The sequence below is a fragment of the Martes martes genome, assembly GCF_963455335.1.
Source record: "Martes martes genome assembly, chromosome: 6".
NCBI lineage: Eukaryota > Metazoa > Chordata > Mammalia > Carnivora > Mustelidae > Martes > Martes martes.
This window is the reverse complement of record NC_137893.1, coordinates 22,594,826-22,613,122: the sequence shown is the minus strand read 5'-3', so window position 1 is coordinate 22,613,122 and position 18,297 is coordinate 22,594,826. Positions and strand designations below refer to the sequence as shown.

The 18,297-nt window shown below is 35.4% G+C and overlaps 1 protein-coding gene across 1 annotated transcript in view; it reads right to left on the bottom strand.

The window, feature by feature from the left end:
• Positions 1-18,297, bottom strand: part of AK9 (adenylate kinase 9) — a 120,798-nt gene that overhangs the window by 36,678 nt on the left and 65,823 nt on the right. The window contains exons 21-27 of the mRNA XM_080806437.1: positions 16,400-16,489; positions 15,507-15,707; positions 15,028-15,149; positions 8,390-8,602; positions 6,416-6,676; positions 5,374-5,498; positions 1,974-2,193 (exon numbers count right to left, since the gene is read on the bottom strand). Coding sequence (XP_080662563.1) covers positions 1,974-2,193; positions 5,374-5,498; positions 6,416-6,676; positions 8,390-8,602; positions 15,028-15,149; positions 15,507-15,707; positions 16,400-16,489 — 1,232 coding nt within the window. The remainder of the gene's footprint in view (positions 1-1,973; positions 2,194-5,373; positions 5,499-6,415; positions 6,677-8,389; positions 8,603-15,027; positions 15,150-15,506; positions 15,708-16,399; positions 16,490-18,297) is intronic.

Below are 18,297 nucleotides of genomic sequence, written 5' to 3'. Positions count from 1 at the left end.
CTTTGGAAAAATGTCTATTCAGATCCTCCAAATTCTTTTCATATTTTTAATCTATTTTTTTTAATCAGTTTTTTTTTCTTTTTGCTATTGAGCTGTATAAGGTCTTCATATTTTGTGGATTTTCCTTGATGGCTTCCTTTGTTGTGCAAAAGCCTTTTAGTTTGATGTAGTTCCCATTTGTTGACTTTTGCTTTTGACATCAAATCTAAAAAAGTAATTGCCAAAACCAATGTCAAGGAGCTTACCCCCTATGTTTTCTTTTAGAAGTTTCATGGTTTCAGGTCTTATGTTCAAGTCTTTAATCCATTTTGAGTTGATTTTTGTGGATAGTATACAATAAGGTGCCCAGTTTCATTCTTCTGCATGTAGCTATCCAGTTCTCCCAGCATCTACTGAAGAGATTATCTGCCCTCCATCATATATCTTTGACTTCTTTCTTGTAAATTAATTGACAGTATAGGCATAGGGTTATTTCTGGGCTCTCTGTCCTGTTCCATTGATCTATGCGTCTAGTCTGCTATTGAACATCTATATTGAATTTTTCAGTTAAGTTACTGTATTCTTCAGCTTTTTTATTTTCTTTTATTTTCTCTCTCTTTCTTGAAATTCTTACTTTGTTCATACATTGTGCTCCTGACACTGTGAGCATCTTATGAACATTATTTTGAACTCTTTGTCAGGTAAATCACTTATCTTTGTTTCAGTAAGCTCTATTTCCTCTTCTCTTTCTTCATTTTCTTTGACTCTGTGTTAGTTTCTGCACATTAGGTAAAGAAGCCACAACTCCTAGTCTTCACAGAGTGGTTTTGTGTAGGAGATGAAACTTATCAATCAGCTTGGACTGAGTTCTTGGCTGTCTCTCAAACCTTCATGATTGTTCAAGCTACTTTTTTTGTTCTCAGTGGCTCCCAGTCATTGAGCATGTGCCACAACCTGTCAGTGTCCCAAAGGGGAGGATCACACACTGGATAGATGGATTGGAAGCTGGACTCTCGGGTAGCAACTCTTTTGATGTGGGCGATACGGGTATTTTCTCATTTGTCCGATGTGTACAAGTTGCTCAGCTAATTTCTGGATTTCTTTCAGAGGGAATCACTTCATGTGTAGCTGTGTGTGTGGGAGGAGATGAAATCAAGAGGCTCTTATATCACCATCTTGGGTGGGATCCCAGGGTATACTATCTACCACATTTCATCTATCCATTCATCAGCTGATGGATATTGGGTGTTTTTCCCTTTTTGGTTGTTATGAATAATGCTGTAATGAACATTTGTATATAAATCTTTATGTGGATCTGTTTTCATTTCTGTTGGATAAGTTCCTAGAATTGGAATTGCTGGATTCCCTATGACACTTTTGAACATTTTATGTAATACACCTGATTTCAGTTTTAGAAAAGATGTCCTAAACCAATATCTAGATCTTGATGGATGGCATCATCATTCCAGGAACTAGTGAAAAAGCGACTGAAAAGTTTAATTCTTTATGTTGCCCCTCCCACTTTGGTCCTATGTCTGATACAGGGATATGTTAGTGCTGCCACTATCTTTAATTTTATTTGTCTAGGACAGAAAAGCATTAACATATTGCAAATCAGAGAGGCTGCAAATAATTTTTAACTATTTAATTATAAATAGTATTAATATATGATTAAAAGTGTTTTCATATTGACTTTGGTATTAAAATCAGGAAACTGCATTTTTTTTTTTTTTAGAAAGAGAGAGAGAGAAAGCGAGCACACAAGCAGGCAGAGTGGCAGGCAGAGGCAGAGAGAGAAGCAGGCTCCTTGCTCGGCAGGGAGCCTGATATGGGACTCGATCCCAGGACCCTGAGATCATGACCTGAGCCTAAGGCAGCAGCTCAGCCGACTGAGCCACCCAGGTGCCCCAGAAAACTGCATTTTTGTGAAGACCATTATAATTTGAATAGATGCTGAACAAATTTATTCCCATATGTTTTTACCGGATACATACCTTGATTTTTGCCTTCAGTTCTTTGATGAGCTTTTTCCTTTCTAATTTTTTCTTTTGTTTCTCTTTCCACTTTTCGATTTGGGAAGGAAGGAGTCGATCAGAAATATCTTGATCATCGACTTGTATAAGAACAGCAGCATCTGGGAAAAATCCACGTTCTCCCAGAAACAGAGCCTCCTCAGGATACCGTGGGAATCCATCTAATATAAAACCTGTGGAACTTGATAGAAATTTCATAATTTATTTGCTTAAAATATTATATTACAAATATTGATTTAAAATGAAAAAATATTAATAAATCACAACTTTATATAAGATGTGCAATAAATAGTTTTAAAAGTTTATTGCAGTTTCTTTTATTTCTTGTGATATTTCTACTTGTGTAAACATGGTGTGTCTTCTCCCAAATGTGTTGAATTTATTAAAATGTTAGTATTTTATATTTATGCTCATATTATAGATAAGTTCTTTTAAATTTAATCTTAATATTTGATAAAAATTTAAGAGAAAATAAGTTCTCTGCTTGGGAGGAATGCCCTGCCTAATGACTTCACACTTAGGTAAAGGTGGCTTTGGCCAGCTCACCTCTTGTGGGAATCCACTTTGTATAGTTTTTCTTCTAGTGATACTTCCTTTCATGAGACAGTTTGTACCCCATTCCTTGGGTCCCCTTATGATCAATGATAATTACTAATGTATGCATATGGCTCATATGTATAAGATGACTATGTTCAAATAGAACTGTAAAACTTGCCCAGGTATGATGAAACTATAAGGATCAGAAAAATAACTGGAATGTGACTACATTTTTATCATTAAACAATCAGGCTTCAAGAACTTGGTTTTGTTTATTTCAAAGAGTCAATATTGGTCCCCTTTTGAATGAGAATTTATCCTGTTTATCTAAAATTTGGCTTGTTTTTGGTATTTATATTTAAACATGTTTTCTTCCTCATGGGACTTTTACGAACATTTCATAGTTTGAGTCCTTCTCTGACATTTTAAAATATTTCCTATTGTATTAAGTGGGCAAATTTTTATATTTTGGCTGTAAGATGTACGCCTTTTTCTTTAGAGATGCCTTCAGCATTGTCTCGTCATTGAGGAACAATTTCATCCCTACTGTTCCAGCTGTCCCTTCTTTGTCAATGTCTTCTAAATCTCTACCTCTATACCCAACTTCTCTTTTCAGTTTCAATTCAGAACTTTCAAAAAGCTGCTTAATTTCTTCATCGAAGTGCCTTTCAAGACTTATATATGCATCCTATTGTTAGAAATTAGACTCATTGTTACCCTTTCATACTGCTCTTGCTTCTGACTCACTGGTATTCAGGTGTCAAACTTCAGAGACACTTCGACTGCCCCCTAACCCCCTCTTGCTTTTCACATGCTTCTGGCATGTCCTCCTCTATACCCATTTCTACTATTTCTATTTCCATTTCTACCATTACACTTTGGTTCACCTTATTATATCTTATAATATCTACAGATATAGATATAGATATCGTATTATCTCTCTCCAGGACTCATGCAATAGCCCTTTAAAAATGTGTTGATTTTTCCCCCTGATTATAAAAGAAACAAATCTTACTTTAGAAAAATTGGAAAATAGAGAAAAAATGAAAAAGGGCAAGATTATCCATAGTCTCACATCCCAGAGATTACTGACATTTTGTTTCGTTTCTTTCCAGCTTGTTCCTCATGTGTCATCTTGCTATTATAAATAACTTTGTCTTTTTAAACTTAATGTTACATAATAACATTGTTCATGCTATTACAGATTCTTCATTTTAATACATTTTAATGGTTGCATAATACTTAACTATTTTATTTAGACTTTTTACAATTTCACTTTCTTACTTTTTTTTTTCTTTAAAGAGAGAGAGAGATAGAGAACAAGGAGAGGGAGAAACAGACTCCCCGCTGAGCAGGGAGCCTGGTGCTGGGCTCTATCCCATGAGACCATGACCTGAGTTGAAGGCAGATGCCCAGTCCACTGAGACACCCAGGCATCCCTCACTGTTTTTGTTTTTTTTTTAATATTTTATTTATTTGACAGAAATCACAACTAGGCAGAGAGGCAGGCAGAGAGAGAGGAGGAAGCAGGCCCCCTGCAGAGCAGAGAGCCCGATGCGGGGCTCGATCCCAGGACACTGGGATCATGACCTGAGCCGAAGGCAGAGGCTCTAACCCACTGAGCCACCCAGGTGCCCCCTCACTGTTTTACTTTTAATTATTCAACTCATATGCTTTTTTAAAAAATGTTAATGTATGGTGTGAGGTCAGGAGCTAAATTAATGAAGAATAACCCATGAATGACTACATTGGTTTTTTGTTGTTGTTTTGCTTTTGAAGATTTATTTATTTACTTGAGAGAGAGAGAGAGAGCATGAGCAGGGGAAGGGGCGGAAGGAAAGGGACAAGCAGACTCCATGCTAAGCACCGAGCCTGAAGCAGGGCTTGATCCCATGATACCAAGATCATGACCTGAGCTGAAATCAAGAGTCAGATGCTTAAGAGAGGGAACCACCCTGGTGGTCGGCGTGACTACATTGTTGCAGTCGACCTGCCTGAATTTACCACAACTAACGAGACAATTTAAGCAACAGGAAATTAGAATTAAAGTTGGTGGCCAATAACCTCACCAATCGTTTGGGCGATGGACTAGGTAAAAGACTGCCCAGAGGAGCACTGGGACTGGCCAGTTACCTGAATTCTCGATAATATAGTTTCTTCATCTCCAAAGTGAGATAATAAAAGTTTCTATTCCATTGGGTAGTTGTAAGGATTAAGTAAGCTAATGTGAATAAAATAAGTAGAACAGTATCTGGCACGTAGTAAGTTCCAGATAAGCGTTGCTATTATTTGTACTATAATAAGTATCATTTCTCTTTCTTCTGACAGATACCAAAGCAAACATTCTGATTAGGAAATTACAATGAAGTTTTAAATTCTGATGTCATGGAGGTTCTTAAATTTGTCCTGTCTGAGGTCAAGCTTGTTCCTGGATTTTAAGAAAGGGATAACACTGTGGACAGTTATTAAGTGGTCTTAACTGTAATTATTGAAAGACTCCAAGGAAAAAAGTCCAGCCCACCATCAGTGTACATGGATTTTAGAATATGGATAGTCAACCATGATGACACAATAGACTCATCTGGGGCACTCTCAAAAATACAAATGCCTGGGTCTCAATCTCACACTGCTAAAAATTTTGATTCTTTTGGGGAGGAGGGCCCCTGGCATCAGTATTTTTTAATTCCTCAAATGTTCGTAATGTGTAGAATCACTAGTTTATAAGTAAGAGAAAAATCTTAAATTTATGCTGGATTACATTTTTAACTTAAGAATAAAACAAATAAAAGTCAACAATTGTATAGTTCTATAAAAAATTAGATACCGTATTGGTTCCTTAAGCCACCACTCAGAAAGAATTGTTTCAAGAATTTCGGGAGGTAATGGCTCATTTTCCGTTAGATTTAATCTGATTGCTTCTTCTTCTTCTGTAAATTGTACATCTGTAGGCTAAAAACAAAAATCAGAAAACAAAAAAATTTAAAACTCTGTATTAATAAATAATAGTCCGTTACATAGTTGATTAGGACGAGAACTTCTTGGTCATTTTTAATATGGCTGCTTGTTAACATTTTAAAACTTAAACTTTTTTCTTTAAATCAGTATTTAATATGGTTTAAAATATTAAGTTATATATTGTAGCTAAGAGGAGTTACTAGACATTAGCATGACTGATTTTCAAACATGGACTCAGGATATCTCTCTTCACTTTTTTGTTCAATCTATATCACACACACATGAAGCTTAACTAATTTTTGTTATTTATCTTATAATTCTTCAACCTAGATCCTAATTAAAGGATGGGCCAACCAGGCAGTCATCTGGAGTATAATATATATCTGGGTCCATTTACAAGGGATCATTTGAGAAGGAAAGGAAAGGGTCTTACTATATCAGAAATGGTTAAAAATGAATTAGAATTAAGAACTCTCTCTTCACAATCCCAGAAAGAAACCATTGAAGAGTATATAAAATTTCTTACAATGCATCATTAGAAATTAATATTTTGAGAGCTCTGCTGGGGCTGGGGCAGATTTTTATATTTGATAAAAAAACAGAGAACAAAATAAAGGAAAACCTTATAGTCTACGTCAGACATATCAAATAACAGGGTCCCAAATAAATGTTGTGTGACAGTCTTGTCAGGCAAAGCTATTTAGATTCTTATTGGAATCATGTAAAACTTAGCATTTTGTATTCTAGATGGAGCAGTAAGATATGTATTTAACATATGCGGAGGATGACACATGGGGGCTAATTTTTTTTCTTCTTCCTAGAAACTTTAGTTTTATACTGCTTATATTCTACTTCCCAAAAGTAATACCAGTAAACATAATTATCTTCAAAGAGAGTATTAATGTTACTACCAGCTTCCTTGTATTTTCTTCTTCAATCTTGACATTGGCCTGAATTGCAAGTTCTTCAAGTTCTTGTTTTGCAAACCGTTCTTCATCAGAATCTTCCTCAAATTCAGTTCCAATTTTCTTTTCGGTTTTGAGCATTAGTTTCTCTTGAAGAAATTCTTCAAACTGAATGTGAAAAATGCCCCATTTTTCCGCTAACTGTCTTCCACAGACAGTTTTGCCAGAACCATGGGGGCCAATAAGGCATATTCTTATTGGAGGAGCCTGCCACAGGGGGTGGGTTGGGAAGAGGTAGGGTAGGAGGAGAGTGAAGACAAGGAAGTTTTGAGTCATTTAGAAAACATAAGGCTTATTAGTTGCTCTCCCTAAAACTGAATTATCCCTTCACAACACCAATAGTGTCAGAAGGGACAACCATATACATATTTCAATAGTCCTCCTGGGCACCATATAAAAACTGAAGTTCATGAAAATACCCCAAATTATTCAGAAGCATTTAAATTGTGTTCTATATGTTCTGTTTAAGAAAGCTTTGGAATTAGGGGCACTGGTTGGCTCAGTCCGTAGGACATGCAACCCTTGATCTCAGGGTTGTGAGTTCAAGCCCCACATTGGGTGTGAACCGTACTTCATTGGGAAAAAAAAAAAAAAAAGAAAGCATTGGTGTTTTCAAAAGTGTAAGTGACTATGTATTGTGATTTGTTTATTTTGATCTTGTAATCCCATGCTAAGGAATTATACTAATAAAAAAATTCAAGAGAAACAAAGAATGACATGCCCAAAGATTTCCTAAGTGTTATTTCATATCCACAATGACAATGATCCACAATGAAAATACTGTGAAAAATGTCTAACAATTAGATGTGAAAATGGTATATGAAACTGTTGGAGCATCAGAGGTCTATGTAGAAATATATAAGCTTTCATTGATAAATGTTAAGTGAAAAAGCAGATTATAAAATGTTATGTACCCTGGAAAGAAGTACCCATGTAGAAGAGGGTGAAAGTAAAATTTATTTATTTTTAAAAATATTTTATTTATTTATTTGACAGACAGAGATCACAAGTAGGCAGAGAAGCAGGCAGAGAGAGAGGAGGAAGCAGGCTCCCTGCTGAGCAGAGAGCCCGATGCGGGGTTCAATCCCAGGACCCTGGGATCACGACTTGAGCCGAAGGCAGAGGCTTTAACCCACTGAGCCACCCAGGCGCCCCGTGAAAGTAAAATTCAAAAAATGAAGGTTCTTGTCTAAAACTGGTGCAATTATGTGTGTACTTTATTTTTTAAAATGGATAAAATATTACCACAATGTGTTCTTTTATTATGGTATTAAAATATACATAACATAAAATTTACCATTTTAACCATCTTTTCAGTTTAAATTCAAATATTTTATTGAGAAGGTATACTTAAATACCATAAAATGCACCGTTTTAATGTATATAATTCAGTAGTTTTGAGGATATTCATTTTAGCCATTTTTAAGTGTATAAATCAGTGGCATTAAGTACATTCACAATGTTGTACAACCATCACCACTATCCGTTTCCAGAACTTTTTCATCATCCCACACTGAAATTCTGTACCATTAAACAATAACTCCATTCTCTTCCCACCTCCCGCCCCCCGCCCCCCTCACCCCGCCTCCAGCTGCTAGTGATCATTATTCTATTTTCTGTGCCTATGAAATTGCCCACTTAACCCAGCTGACTCTTAAGGTAGCAAGCAATAAATGCAGCTGTGTCCAGTTAAAAAGACAGTATGTGTTGGTTTGACCCAAGTCATTACTGCAGAAATAAAAAAAGATAATTATCTTATTTATTTTTCAAAAAGTTGTTCTTGGAACTTAGATATTTTCTCCATATTGTTATATCAGATTGGGGACTTCACTATTAAGTAAAATGATGAAGGTTGGCAGTAAGTCCTTGAAAAAGCACTCAGAAGCAATCGTTAGGGTTGGGTAGGCATATTGTTTTCACCTTTAATGGTTCTTTATGAGCCACATACTCCTCAGGATGCTCCAGAAACTTCTCTTTAGCCTCAGGACTTGAGAAGTAGTAGATCTTTTCTCGATATTTAGCTGCTTCTTCTGCGCTGCCTGGTTGTAGGATGAAGTTTTCTTTGAGAAACACAGGACAAAAATGCTTTGTATCTCCCAAGTGCCTTCTCTTCTCTTTAATTCTATCTTCATTCTACAAATATTATTCAGTGTGGAGAATAGTATTAAAAATATTTTGATGTAAGACTAAAAATTAAGTAAAAATAAATTAAAATAATGCATCTTGAATAATATTGAGGCTATAACAACATGCCTTTAAAACAATCCACAAAAGGCCAGTTCTTGTATTAATTAATTAAAACATCAGTTTCTAATATCCCTCTGAGTTCACATCTTGAATAATGTCTACTCCATAACAGTATGTCTTTTAAACACTCAACAATTTTATGTGTATCCTTCCAGACCCTTTTTTCAAAGTATATCCAACCAATATAAATATAAATGGGATAATGTTTTACAAGACTATTCTACAACAAACCTCTTTTTTCCCTCCAAAACATGATATAATGAACAACTTTCTATAAAGATGCAAAAATGAAACTAATCTATAATTTTCTTACACCATTCTTGTTGAATTTCTATATAAGAGCTATGCAAATTCCAAAATGAGCTAGGAAGTATTGCTTTTTTCTATGATTTGGAAGATTTTTTTAAAAAGATTTTATTTATTTATTTAGAGTGGGAGTCGGGGATGGGACAGAAGGAGAGGGAGAAAGAAAATCCCAAGCAGACTCTGTTCTGAGCATCATATGATGGGGGCCTCAGTCTCACAACCCTGAGATTATGACCTGAGCTGAAATCAAGAGTCTGACACTGAACCAACTGAGGTACCCAGATGCCCCTCTGATGTGAAAATTTTAAGCAACATAGGAGTTATCGAATCAACTAAGGTAGATTAGTAGTGATTTGTAATCCCCCTTATCTTTTTTGTTTGTTCAGCTTTTATAGTTCTTCCTAAGTAAATCTCAGTAATTCATATTCCAAATATCCTTTTTATCTTGGTTTTAAAATTTATTAGTATAAAGTTCCTATAATTTAAAACAGCCCTGTTTTTAAAATTTGATTGTATACTTATTTTTTTCAAATATTATTTGCTTTTTCTTTTTATCTAATTAGATTCGTTAGAAGTTTGCCTATTTTATTACACTTGCCAGTGGACTGACTTTTCATTTTTTAAAATTAGGTCTACTCCAAAATTGGAGGGGGAGATGAACCATGAGAAACTGTGGACTCTGAGAAGCAAACTGAGGGTTTTGGTGGGGGGGGGAGTGGGAGAGCCTGGTAGTGGGTATTAAGGAGGGCACTATTGCATGGAGCAGTGGGTGTGGTGCATAAGCAATGAACCTTGGAACATTGAAAAAATAAATAAAATTTAAAAAACATAAAAATAAGAAAAAATAAGGTTAGGTCTACTGTTTTTGTCTTCTTTTCCTATTTTGTTAATTTTTGCCTTTACTTTCCTTTCTACATTCTTTTGGTTAATTTTGTTGTGCTTTTTCCCCAGATTCTCGAGTTGAATACTTAATTAATTTTCCCTGCTAATAAGTCCACCTCGGGTCGGGTTGCCAGACTTAAAAAATAAGAATGTGGGTTCCAGTTATATTTGAATTTCAGATAATGAATAATTTTTTTAGTATAAACTTGTACTACACATAGAAATTATTCTTTTATCTGAAATTCAAATATACCTGGGTATCGTGCTTTTTAAATCTGGCAACAACTATAATTTCTACTTCTGCCATACTATAAAGCATTTATACGTGATTTTTTTTGAAGGGCTAGAAAACAACATTTTTTTTTTTGAAGCTGAAATGTATAATCTATCAAAATTAAGGATTTTGTTAAAGCTGAAATAAGGTCATGTGACATTTAAAATTGTGTTGAATTCTCAAACCTTTATTCTCATTTATATGACTTTTTGTAATGCAGTCAATTATAAAATGCAATTTATTCTCATTTTTAAAAAAATTTTAAATATTTTATTTATTTGAGAGAGAGAGAGCATGCACAAGCAGAGGGGAGGGGTAGAAGAAGAGGGAGAAACAGTCTCCCTGCTGAGCAGGGAGCCTGATGACCATATCATCATAAACCCTGGGATTATGACCTGAGTGGAAGGCAGACGCTTAACTGACTGAGCCACTCAGGCGCCCAAAACGCAACTTTATTTAAAAGTATTGTGGAATTCACAGTAAAAATATATGCTCTCAAACAATACTGAAAGTATAAGTTCTGACCTTTGTGAAAGTCAGTATAATTTTGTTTCACGAGAATTTTATTTTTTTTACTTAAAGCATTTTTTTAAACAATGTATGTATGTGTTTATTATTTATTTATTTATTTAAATTCTAGTATAATTAACATACAGTGAGATTAATTTCAAGTATACAATATAATGATTCAACAATTTTCTATGTTTCTCAGTGCTCATCGAGGTAAGTGCCCTCTTAATCTCCTTCAGTTATTTCTTCCATCCTCCACCCACCAGTTTGTTCTCTGTATTTAAGTCTGTTTTCTTTGTTCATCTTTTTTTTTTTTGTCTTTGTTCATTTGTTTCTTAAGTTCCACATATGAATGAAATCATATGGCATTTGTCTTGCTGTGGCTGACTTATTTCACTTAGCATTGTATCCTCTAGCTCCATCCGTGTCGTTGCAAATGGCAAGAATTCATTCTTTTTCATGGCTGAATAATATTCGTGTGTGTGTGTGTGTGTGTGTGTGTGTGTGTGTGTGTGTGTACCACTCCTTTCCCATTCATCTATAAATGGACACTTGTAAGTTTTCACTTCCCTGAATCTCCAGGGCCCCCGCTTTTCTCCCTCCCTGCTCCCTAAACAATTTTTTCCTCTAAAACTTCCACCTACCTCTGTCCAAATCAGACTTCAGTTCACACTGGACTCTTTTCCCTATTAACAAAAAACTGTCCTTACCACTTTAGTGCCCAGTTTTGCTTATCTTTAACAGTGTAAAGTATCTTTTTTGTTGTTGTTTTAATTCACTTTTCCTTGAATTACACTTTCACTGATACCCAGAATGCTGTTTCTTCTTTTTAATTAGCATTTGCTCTTTATAGCTCAATCTATTTGAGTCCTTTTGTTTTTCCAGTTGTTTAATGGCTTTTGTTGGTTGACTCCAGTTTTTCCTTATAATAGGTGGATTTATAATCATCCCTAAATAAATTTTAAAACAGAATGTGGGGTATGTATGCAGAGGCGATGGGGTGAGGGTGGAGGTATCTTAGAACAAGGGATTCGGGGAAAATGGTCATCCGAAGATACCCCTTTCCTCTCTCTTCACTTTCTTAGTCTTAGCTGCTGGGCAGGCAGCTGGAATCCATCAACAACTGTGGGAAGGAAACTGTATGGCATTATTTACCACTATGGGCTAGATGAGCGCCTGGAGACAAACATCAGAGAGAACAGACTATTAAGATGTCAAGTCCTAAGAGGAATTTTTTTGCAGGGACCTCTGGATTTCCTGGAGAATGTTAGCATCAGCAACTACCAGGGAAATGCTTGTGGTCTCTCTGGCCCACAAAAGATCAAGAAGGAGCTATATGGGTGGGAAGAGTTCTCTCCAACCCTGCATCTGGGCAAGTATGAGAAATCCTAACCAGGTTTGTCTTAGGCCTCAGCAATGAATCTATGCCTTATCTACCTCTATACTCCTGACCTACAGGGAGAGACGTCACTTGCCTTTTATAATTCTTGAGAATGTTGTCACCTAAAACACTCCCAGCAATAATCCTGAACCCCATGAGAGAAAAAAAAAAAGAAAGAAAAAGAAAAAAGAAAGCCACCACCCATTTAAGGGAGTCTAGCCAACTAAAAGATCAGTCAGATCAAATAGATCACAAAACTTTGCAACAGAGATGGATAGAACCCAATATCAGGGTAGGAAAATAATGAAAACATTAATAGAAATGCAGGTAAACACAAGAAAGAGTTCACAAGCACCAATAAAATATGTAAATGAGCCTAAAAAGAGAGTGACCACTTGTGTTAGAATAATGGCCCCTCAAAGATTCCCAGGACCTGTGAGTGGGTTACCTTGCGTGTGTGATTAAGGATATTGAGATGGAAAACTCATCCAGGTCGACCCAATGTAATTAAAAGGTCCTTAAGAGGGAGGCAAGAAGGTCAAAGGCAGATGAGATGATGGAGAGCAAAGGTTGACGTAATGTGCTTTGAAGATGGAGGAAGAGGCCATATACCAAAGAATGCAGGTGGCTTCCAGAAGCTGGAAATGACAGGAAAATTTTCTCCTCTTGCAGAAGGAACTTAGCTAATACTGATTTCAGTCCTTGTAAGATTCATTTTAGAGAACTGACCTTGAGAACTGTATGATGATTTGGTTGTTTTAAGCTACTAACTTTGTGGTAATTTATTGCAATAGCAATAGGATCCCTATGAATGTCTAAAATGAGAAGACTGAATGGAAGACATATCTACAAATATCTGAACAAAAAAAATAAAGAAATGGAGAATTTGAGGGAAAAGATAAAGATATTTGGAGGATAGGTCTAAGAGACCTAATTAGTATCAGGTATTATGGAAGGAAAAAAGGAAAAGATGGAGAAGAGGCCAGAATTAATTTCTCACAGATATAGAAAAACATCACATACAGATTTAAGGGCACCCCAAGTATAGGAAAGTTTGATGAGAAAAGACAAACACTTGGACATATCTGGTATGATTCCTGAATTCTGGAGTGGTATTAGAACTCTTGTTTCTTTCTTTCTTTTTTTTTTTTTAGATTTATTTATTTATTTGACAGAGAGTGAGTAGGCAGAGAGAGGGGGAAGCAGGCTCCCTGATGAGCGGAAAGCCCGATGCGGGAGCTCGATCCCAGGACCTGAGATCATGAGCGGAAAGCAGAGCCTTAACCCACTGAGCCACCCAGCCGCCCCTAGAACTCTTGTTTCTTTTTGTATTTTCTGTTTGGCAAAAGGGAAATATCTTTGTTGTTGATTTTTCCTATTGTAAAAATGATACATTTCTAGTGTTAAAAAATCAGATAATACAGACAAGCACTTAAAAAATAAAAATTACTGTAAGTCCATCACTGAGAGATAACCACCATTAATGCATTTAACAGGTTGAATGAGGTATGACTGACATTAAAATAGTGCACATATTTACAGTATAAAATTGGATAATTTTTGACAAAAGTGTTCATTTGTGAATTCACCACAACCAAGATAATGAACATATTCACGAATACCAAAAGTTTGCTCACACTTCTTCGTAAAATCTCTCCTTCCTGCCCCATCCCCAGGCAACCACCACTCTGTTTCCTAGCACTAAACTAGTTTGCATTTTCTAAATTTTTATATAAATGGAATCATACAGGATATATTCTTTTTTGCCTGGCTTCTTTATCTTAGCATAATTATCTTCAGATTCATCCAGGTTATTGCACGATGATTAGAAGGTTGTGAATTTCAGTCCCACCCTCAGCCTTCCAAGATGGGGTCAGGGAGAGGGGCTGGAAGTTGAATCAGCCAATGCCCAACGACTTAGTCAACCATGACTGTGTAATGAAGCCTCCATAAAAACCTAAGAGAACAGCTTTTTGGGCTTTTCTTTTAGAAGAGCTTCCATGTGCCACAAAGCAGGGCCCCAAGCTCCACAAAGACTGAAGTTTCTTTGTCCAGGACCTTGTCTTATGTATGGCTTTATCTGGCTGTTAATTAGCATTATTTATTATATCCTTTACTAAACCAGTAAATGTACGTAAATGTTTTCCTGAATTCTGTGTGCTATTTTAGCAAATTAATTGAACTGAAAGAGGAGGTTACTGGAATCCCTAATCTGTAGCCCATTGGTCAGAAGCACAGGAAACAACCTGGGGCTGAGGTGGGGGTTGGGGGAGAAGTCCTTTAGTACTGAACCCTTAACCTGTGGAATCTGACATATCTCTAGGTGGATGGCATCAGAATTGAGCTGAATTCTCAGACACCCTGGTGGTGTCATCTTCTGGAACTGCTTGGTGTGTTGGGGAGAGCCTCCTCCCATGTTGGAACTGGGTCTAGGAAGCTCAAAAGAACTGATAAGGCCCCAAATTAAAAGAATATGTTTTTATTTAATTACTGATAGATATTTAATTGAGTGGCTATCAAATGAGAATCGTTCTTAAAATTCCGGTGCTAAGGGAGTAGAGTAGGGTCTGAAAATGACCTGTTCCTTTTGCAAATACTTCCCTTATTATCACGCAAGTGGCCTCCCAAGGCCATTGCCATCTGTGTCTTATGTGAAACACTCACTTCCCTTAAATTTTGTCTCTAACACCTATAGATGTTCCCATGGAAAAAATTTAAAAGATTTCCCTTTTCTTTTTTCATGGGTGTAATATGTTGTCTAAGAAGCCCTGGCATTTTCAGGTGTCAAGTGAAGTTGGGTGGAGGCCAAGTGTATTGAAAAATTTAGAAAATAATTTATTTATAAAATTGAGGAAGCCTGCTTGTTTTCTTGGGGTCCAAAGTGCTAGTTACCACACTGGATATATGCATTTTCAATGATGTGACCAATGTGAACGAGCAATAATAAAGAAGTCATACCTCTTCTTCCTCCTCCTCTTCCTCTTCCAGCTCCTCATCGGCTTCAGCTTCTGCCTGATAGTCTTCTGTTTCTTCATCATAATCTTCCATAGTTAACTCCCATGCAACATACTGGAAGGGTCCTGTAAAAAAAATTAATAAATACATAAAAAATTAACTTTTGGGAAGATATTTTTAGGATAAAATGATTTTGGCATATTACAGTAGTCAAAGATTAGGAAGAGTGATTATAATGATCTTAGTTGAAAGGTGTACACACACAGGTCTTCACGAATTCTTTAAGTGACAACTGGCTGGGTTGGCCAGTGCTCTTTGGGCCTGGTGCTGTTCTGATTGACAGATTTAAATATTTGAAGTCTTGACCCTAAATATGCAGGATGCTTTACTTCATAAACCATCAAGGAGGGCTTCAAACTTTCATGATGCTTTTAATGATATAATAATATCTTGACAATAACTGTTAAGATTACAGTTCTTACTTTCCATTGTCTCAACTACTTTTTGAAGTAGTTCCTCTGGAGTTTTGCCGGCAATCTCCAAGTTTAAAATTTGAACGAAAGACTCTTTGATTGTTCCTTCCAGTTGTTTCCATATGTAGTTGAAATGTTTAATCTTCTCTTTAATTGGCTCCATTTCAGGAACATCAGGATAAGCATCTTCTGGAAACTCAGGGAGTACAACTTCTGAGGTAAAGGTTAGAGGAAAGAAAAAAGATTCTTAAAATATTATATCTTTAGCCATATTGCCAAAATAATTTATACTTTATAGTATTTTAAAAACATTTGAAAGAAATATACTTCATTTTCTAGGTAATAATATAAATGCATAAATTCATGTTTTAATTTATGCTTTGTTTTTTATATTGGCTTAGATGAATTATTATCTACTAATAAGATGAAAGTCATGGATAATTAATAAGAATTTTGTATGGCAACTTCAACTATTAGTAAAATGTATAAAATAAAATTTGGTGAAGAAGAGTACTAAACAAAATTAAATCTTTTAAAAGATTATTTATTATTTATTTATTTGACAGAGAGGAGAGATCACAAGTAAGCAGAGAGGCAGGCAGAGAGAGAGAGAGAGAGAGAGAGAGAGAAGGAAGCAGGCTCCCCACTGAGCAGAGAGCCCTATGTGGGACTCGATCCCAGGACTCTGAGATCATGACTTGAGCCTAAGGCAGAGGCTTAACCCACTGAGCCACCCAGGTACCCGCTACATACATTTTTAATGTAGTAAGCTAAATTAATTGCATATCAGCTGGCATACAGCATAGAAAGAAATAGGTAGGAAGTTGGTGCTTAAAATAACGGACTGGACCTTTCTAAAAGAATATGAAAAGTATTTTCACAGACTATTTTTACAATCTAACCTGTTTCAGATAATTCTTTAGTTTCCAGGCCATCTTTGGATCCTTTTGAAATTTCTGTTCCAACTGTGGTATCCTCAGCAGGCTCAACTACTTAAAAAAGAAATCTGATAGTTAGTGTTTGAATTTTAAAACATTATTCCTTTATGAAGTTTCTGGCACAAAGAAAATTTCAAAACACAGTTTAATTGTATATACTATGTCTAAGTGAAAATACAGTTTTCCTGTTAGGTAAAGTATGGCATTAAATATTAAATAACGTAGGGCAGAAAATGAAGAAGATTTAACAACACATAAAAAGACATGGAACAAAATAATAACTGACACATGGCACATATAAGTCTGACAGATAACTGTTGTTAAATATCACTCAAACTTCTGTTCACATGCCATCAGACTAGCAGTTCCTGATATTTCTTTTAATTTCTTAAGATATGCATGAAAATACTCCTAAAGATCGTAAAATGGCAAGGAAAGACAATGATATACCAAAGCCCCAGCTGTGGGCGTAAGTGTGGCAAAACTCAGGAGAATCTCCATAATATCACTGTTGAAGGTAGAGAGCAAACACTGTTTTCCTGGATGATGTAAGACTTGCTTCACATGCACATTCAGCATAGATGGTTCAGGGAAGGAAGAACTAATTATCTATCTTCTCACCCCACAGTCTTTTCTAGTTCTGAGACACAAATTTTGTGTAGACCAAATTTATATTTGTATAAGATTATATGAGATATAGTATACATTATATATCTATCTATAGAATGCATAATTGTACCAATCATAATAATTAAGTTATATAATTAATTATAATAGATTGCAATTATTATAATATTATAATTATAATTAATTATATTATTCTAATATCAGAATAATATTCTACTAGAGTATTCTAATAGAGTATTCTAAATAACAGAATTAGAATAGATTCTAATTAACCAGAATATTCAGATAAATAGAAATAGAATATTCTAATATTCTAATAATGTGATATTTAATTGTATTTACATATTCAGAATAACAATGTATAATATAATTAAATATAACAATATCATTATATTAAATCATATTTACATATCTAGAATAATAATATTATTCTAGTATTTTAAAAATATAATTATATGATATGTAATTATATTTACATATATATAAAACACTGTAACACTGGAAACTGTCTTCCAAGCTAAAGTAGTAGCTGGGTTCTCTTTCTACAGAATTCTATAATTAAAACTCAAGAGAATAGGATGTAGAGGAGGACAAGCCTAGGGCTGCTCTGGTGGTGACATGTGATTGTTAAGTGCTCAATTATCTAAAGAAAAGCATTATAAATGATGGCAAAGACAAGAACACCAAGAATATACAGAGAATTCTAAACTGTCTTAATTTCTCTAATTACAGAATGCAAGTCAGAAATGATGAAGATTCAGCCACAGTCTAGAAGAGACAGACAAGATGTATACTTACTAAACATCACCACTTGAACTAGGTCAATGCACATTAACTTGACCCTCAGGTCTATGTTGGAGAGTACCAGGCAAAAGAGTACCAACCCCCCCGAACACACATATGTATCCATATATGAAAGACATGTATGGATACATATGTGTGTTCGGGGGGGTTGGGTGTGGTTCTTATAAATACTCTACCTACCCTTCCTGTTGCCCTACTCTACCTGTATGATCCGAAGTCAGAAGCTTAATGAACTGAGCCACCCAGGAACCCCTAGGTGATTCTTTTTTAAAAATTTATATTAATTTAAATTCTAGTGTAGTTAACATACAATGTAATATTAATTCCAAGGGAACAATATGGTGATTCAACACTTCCATCTATTACTAAGTGCTCATCAAGGTAATTGTGCTCTTTATCCCCTTCACCTATTTCCCCCACCTGCCTGCCCA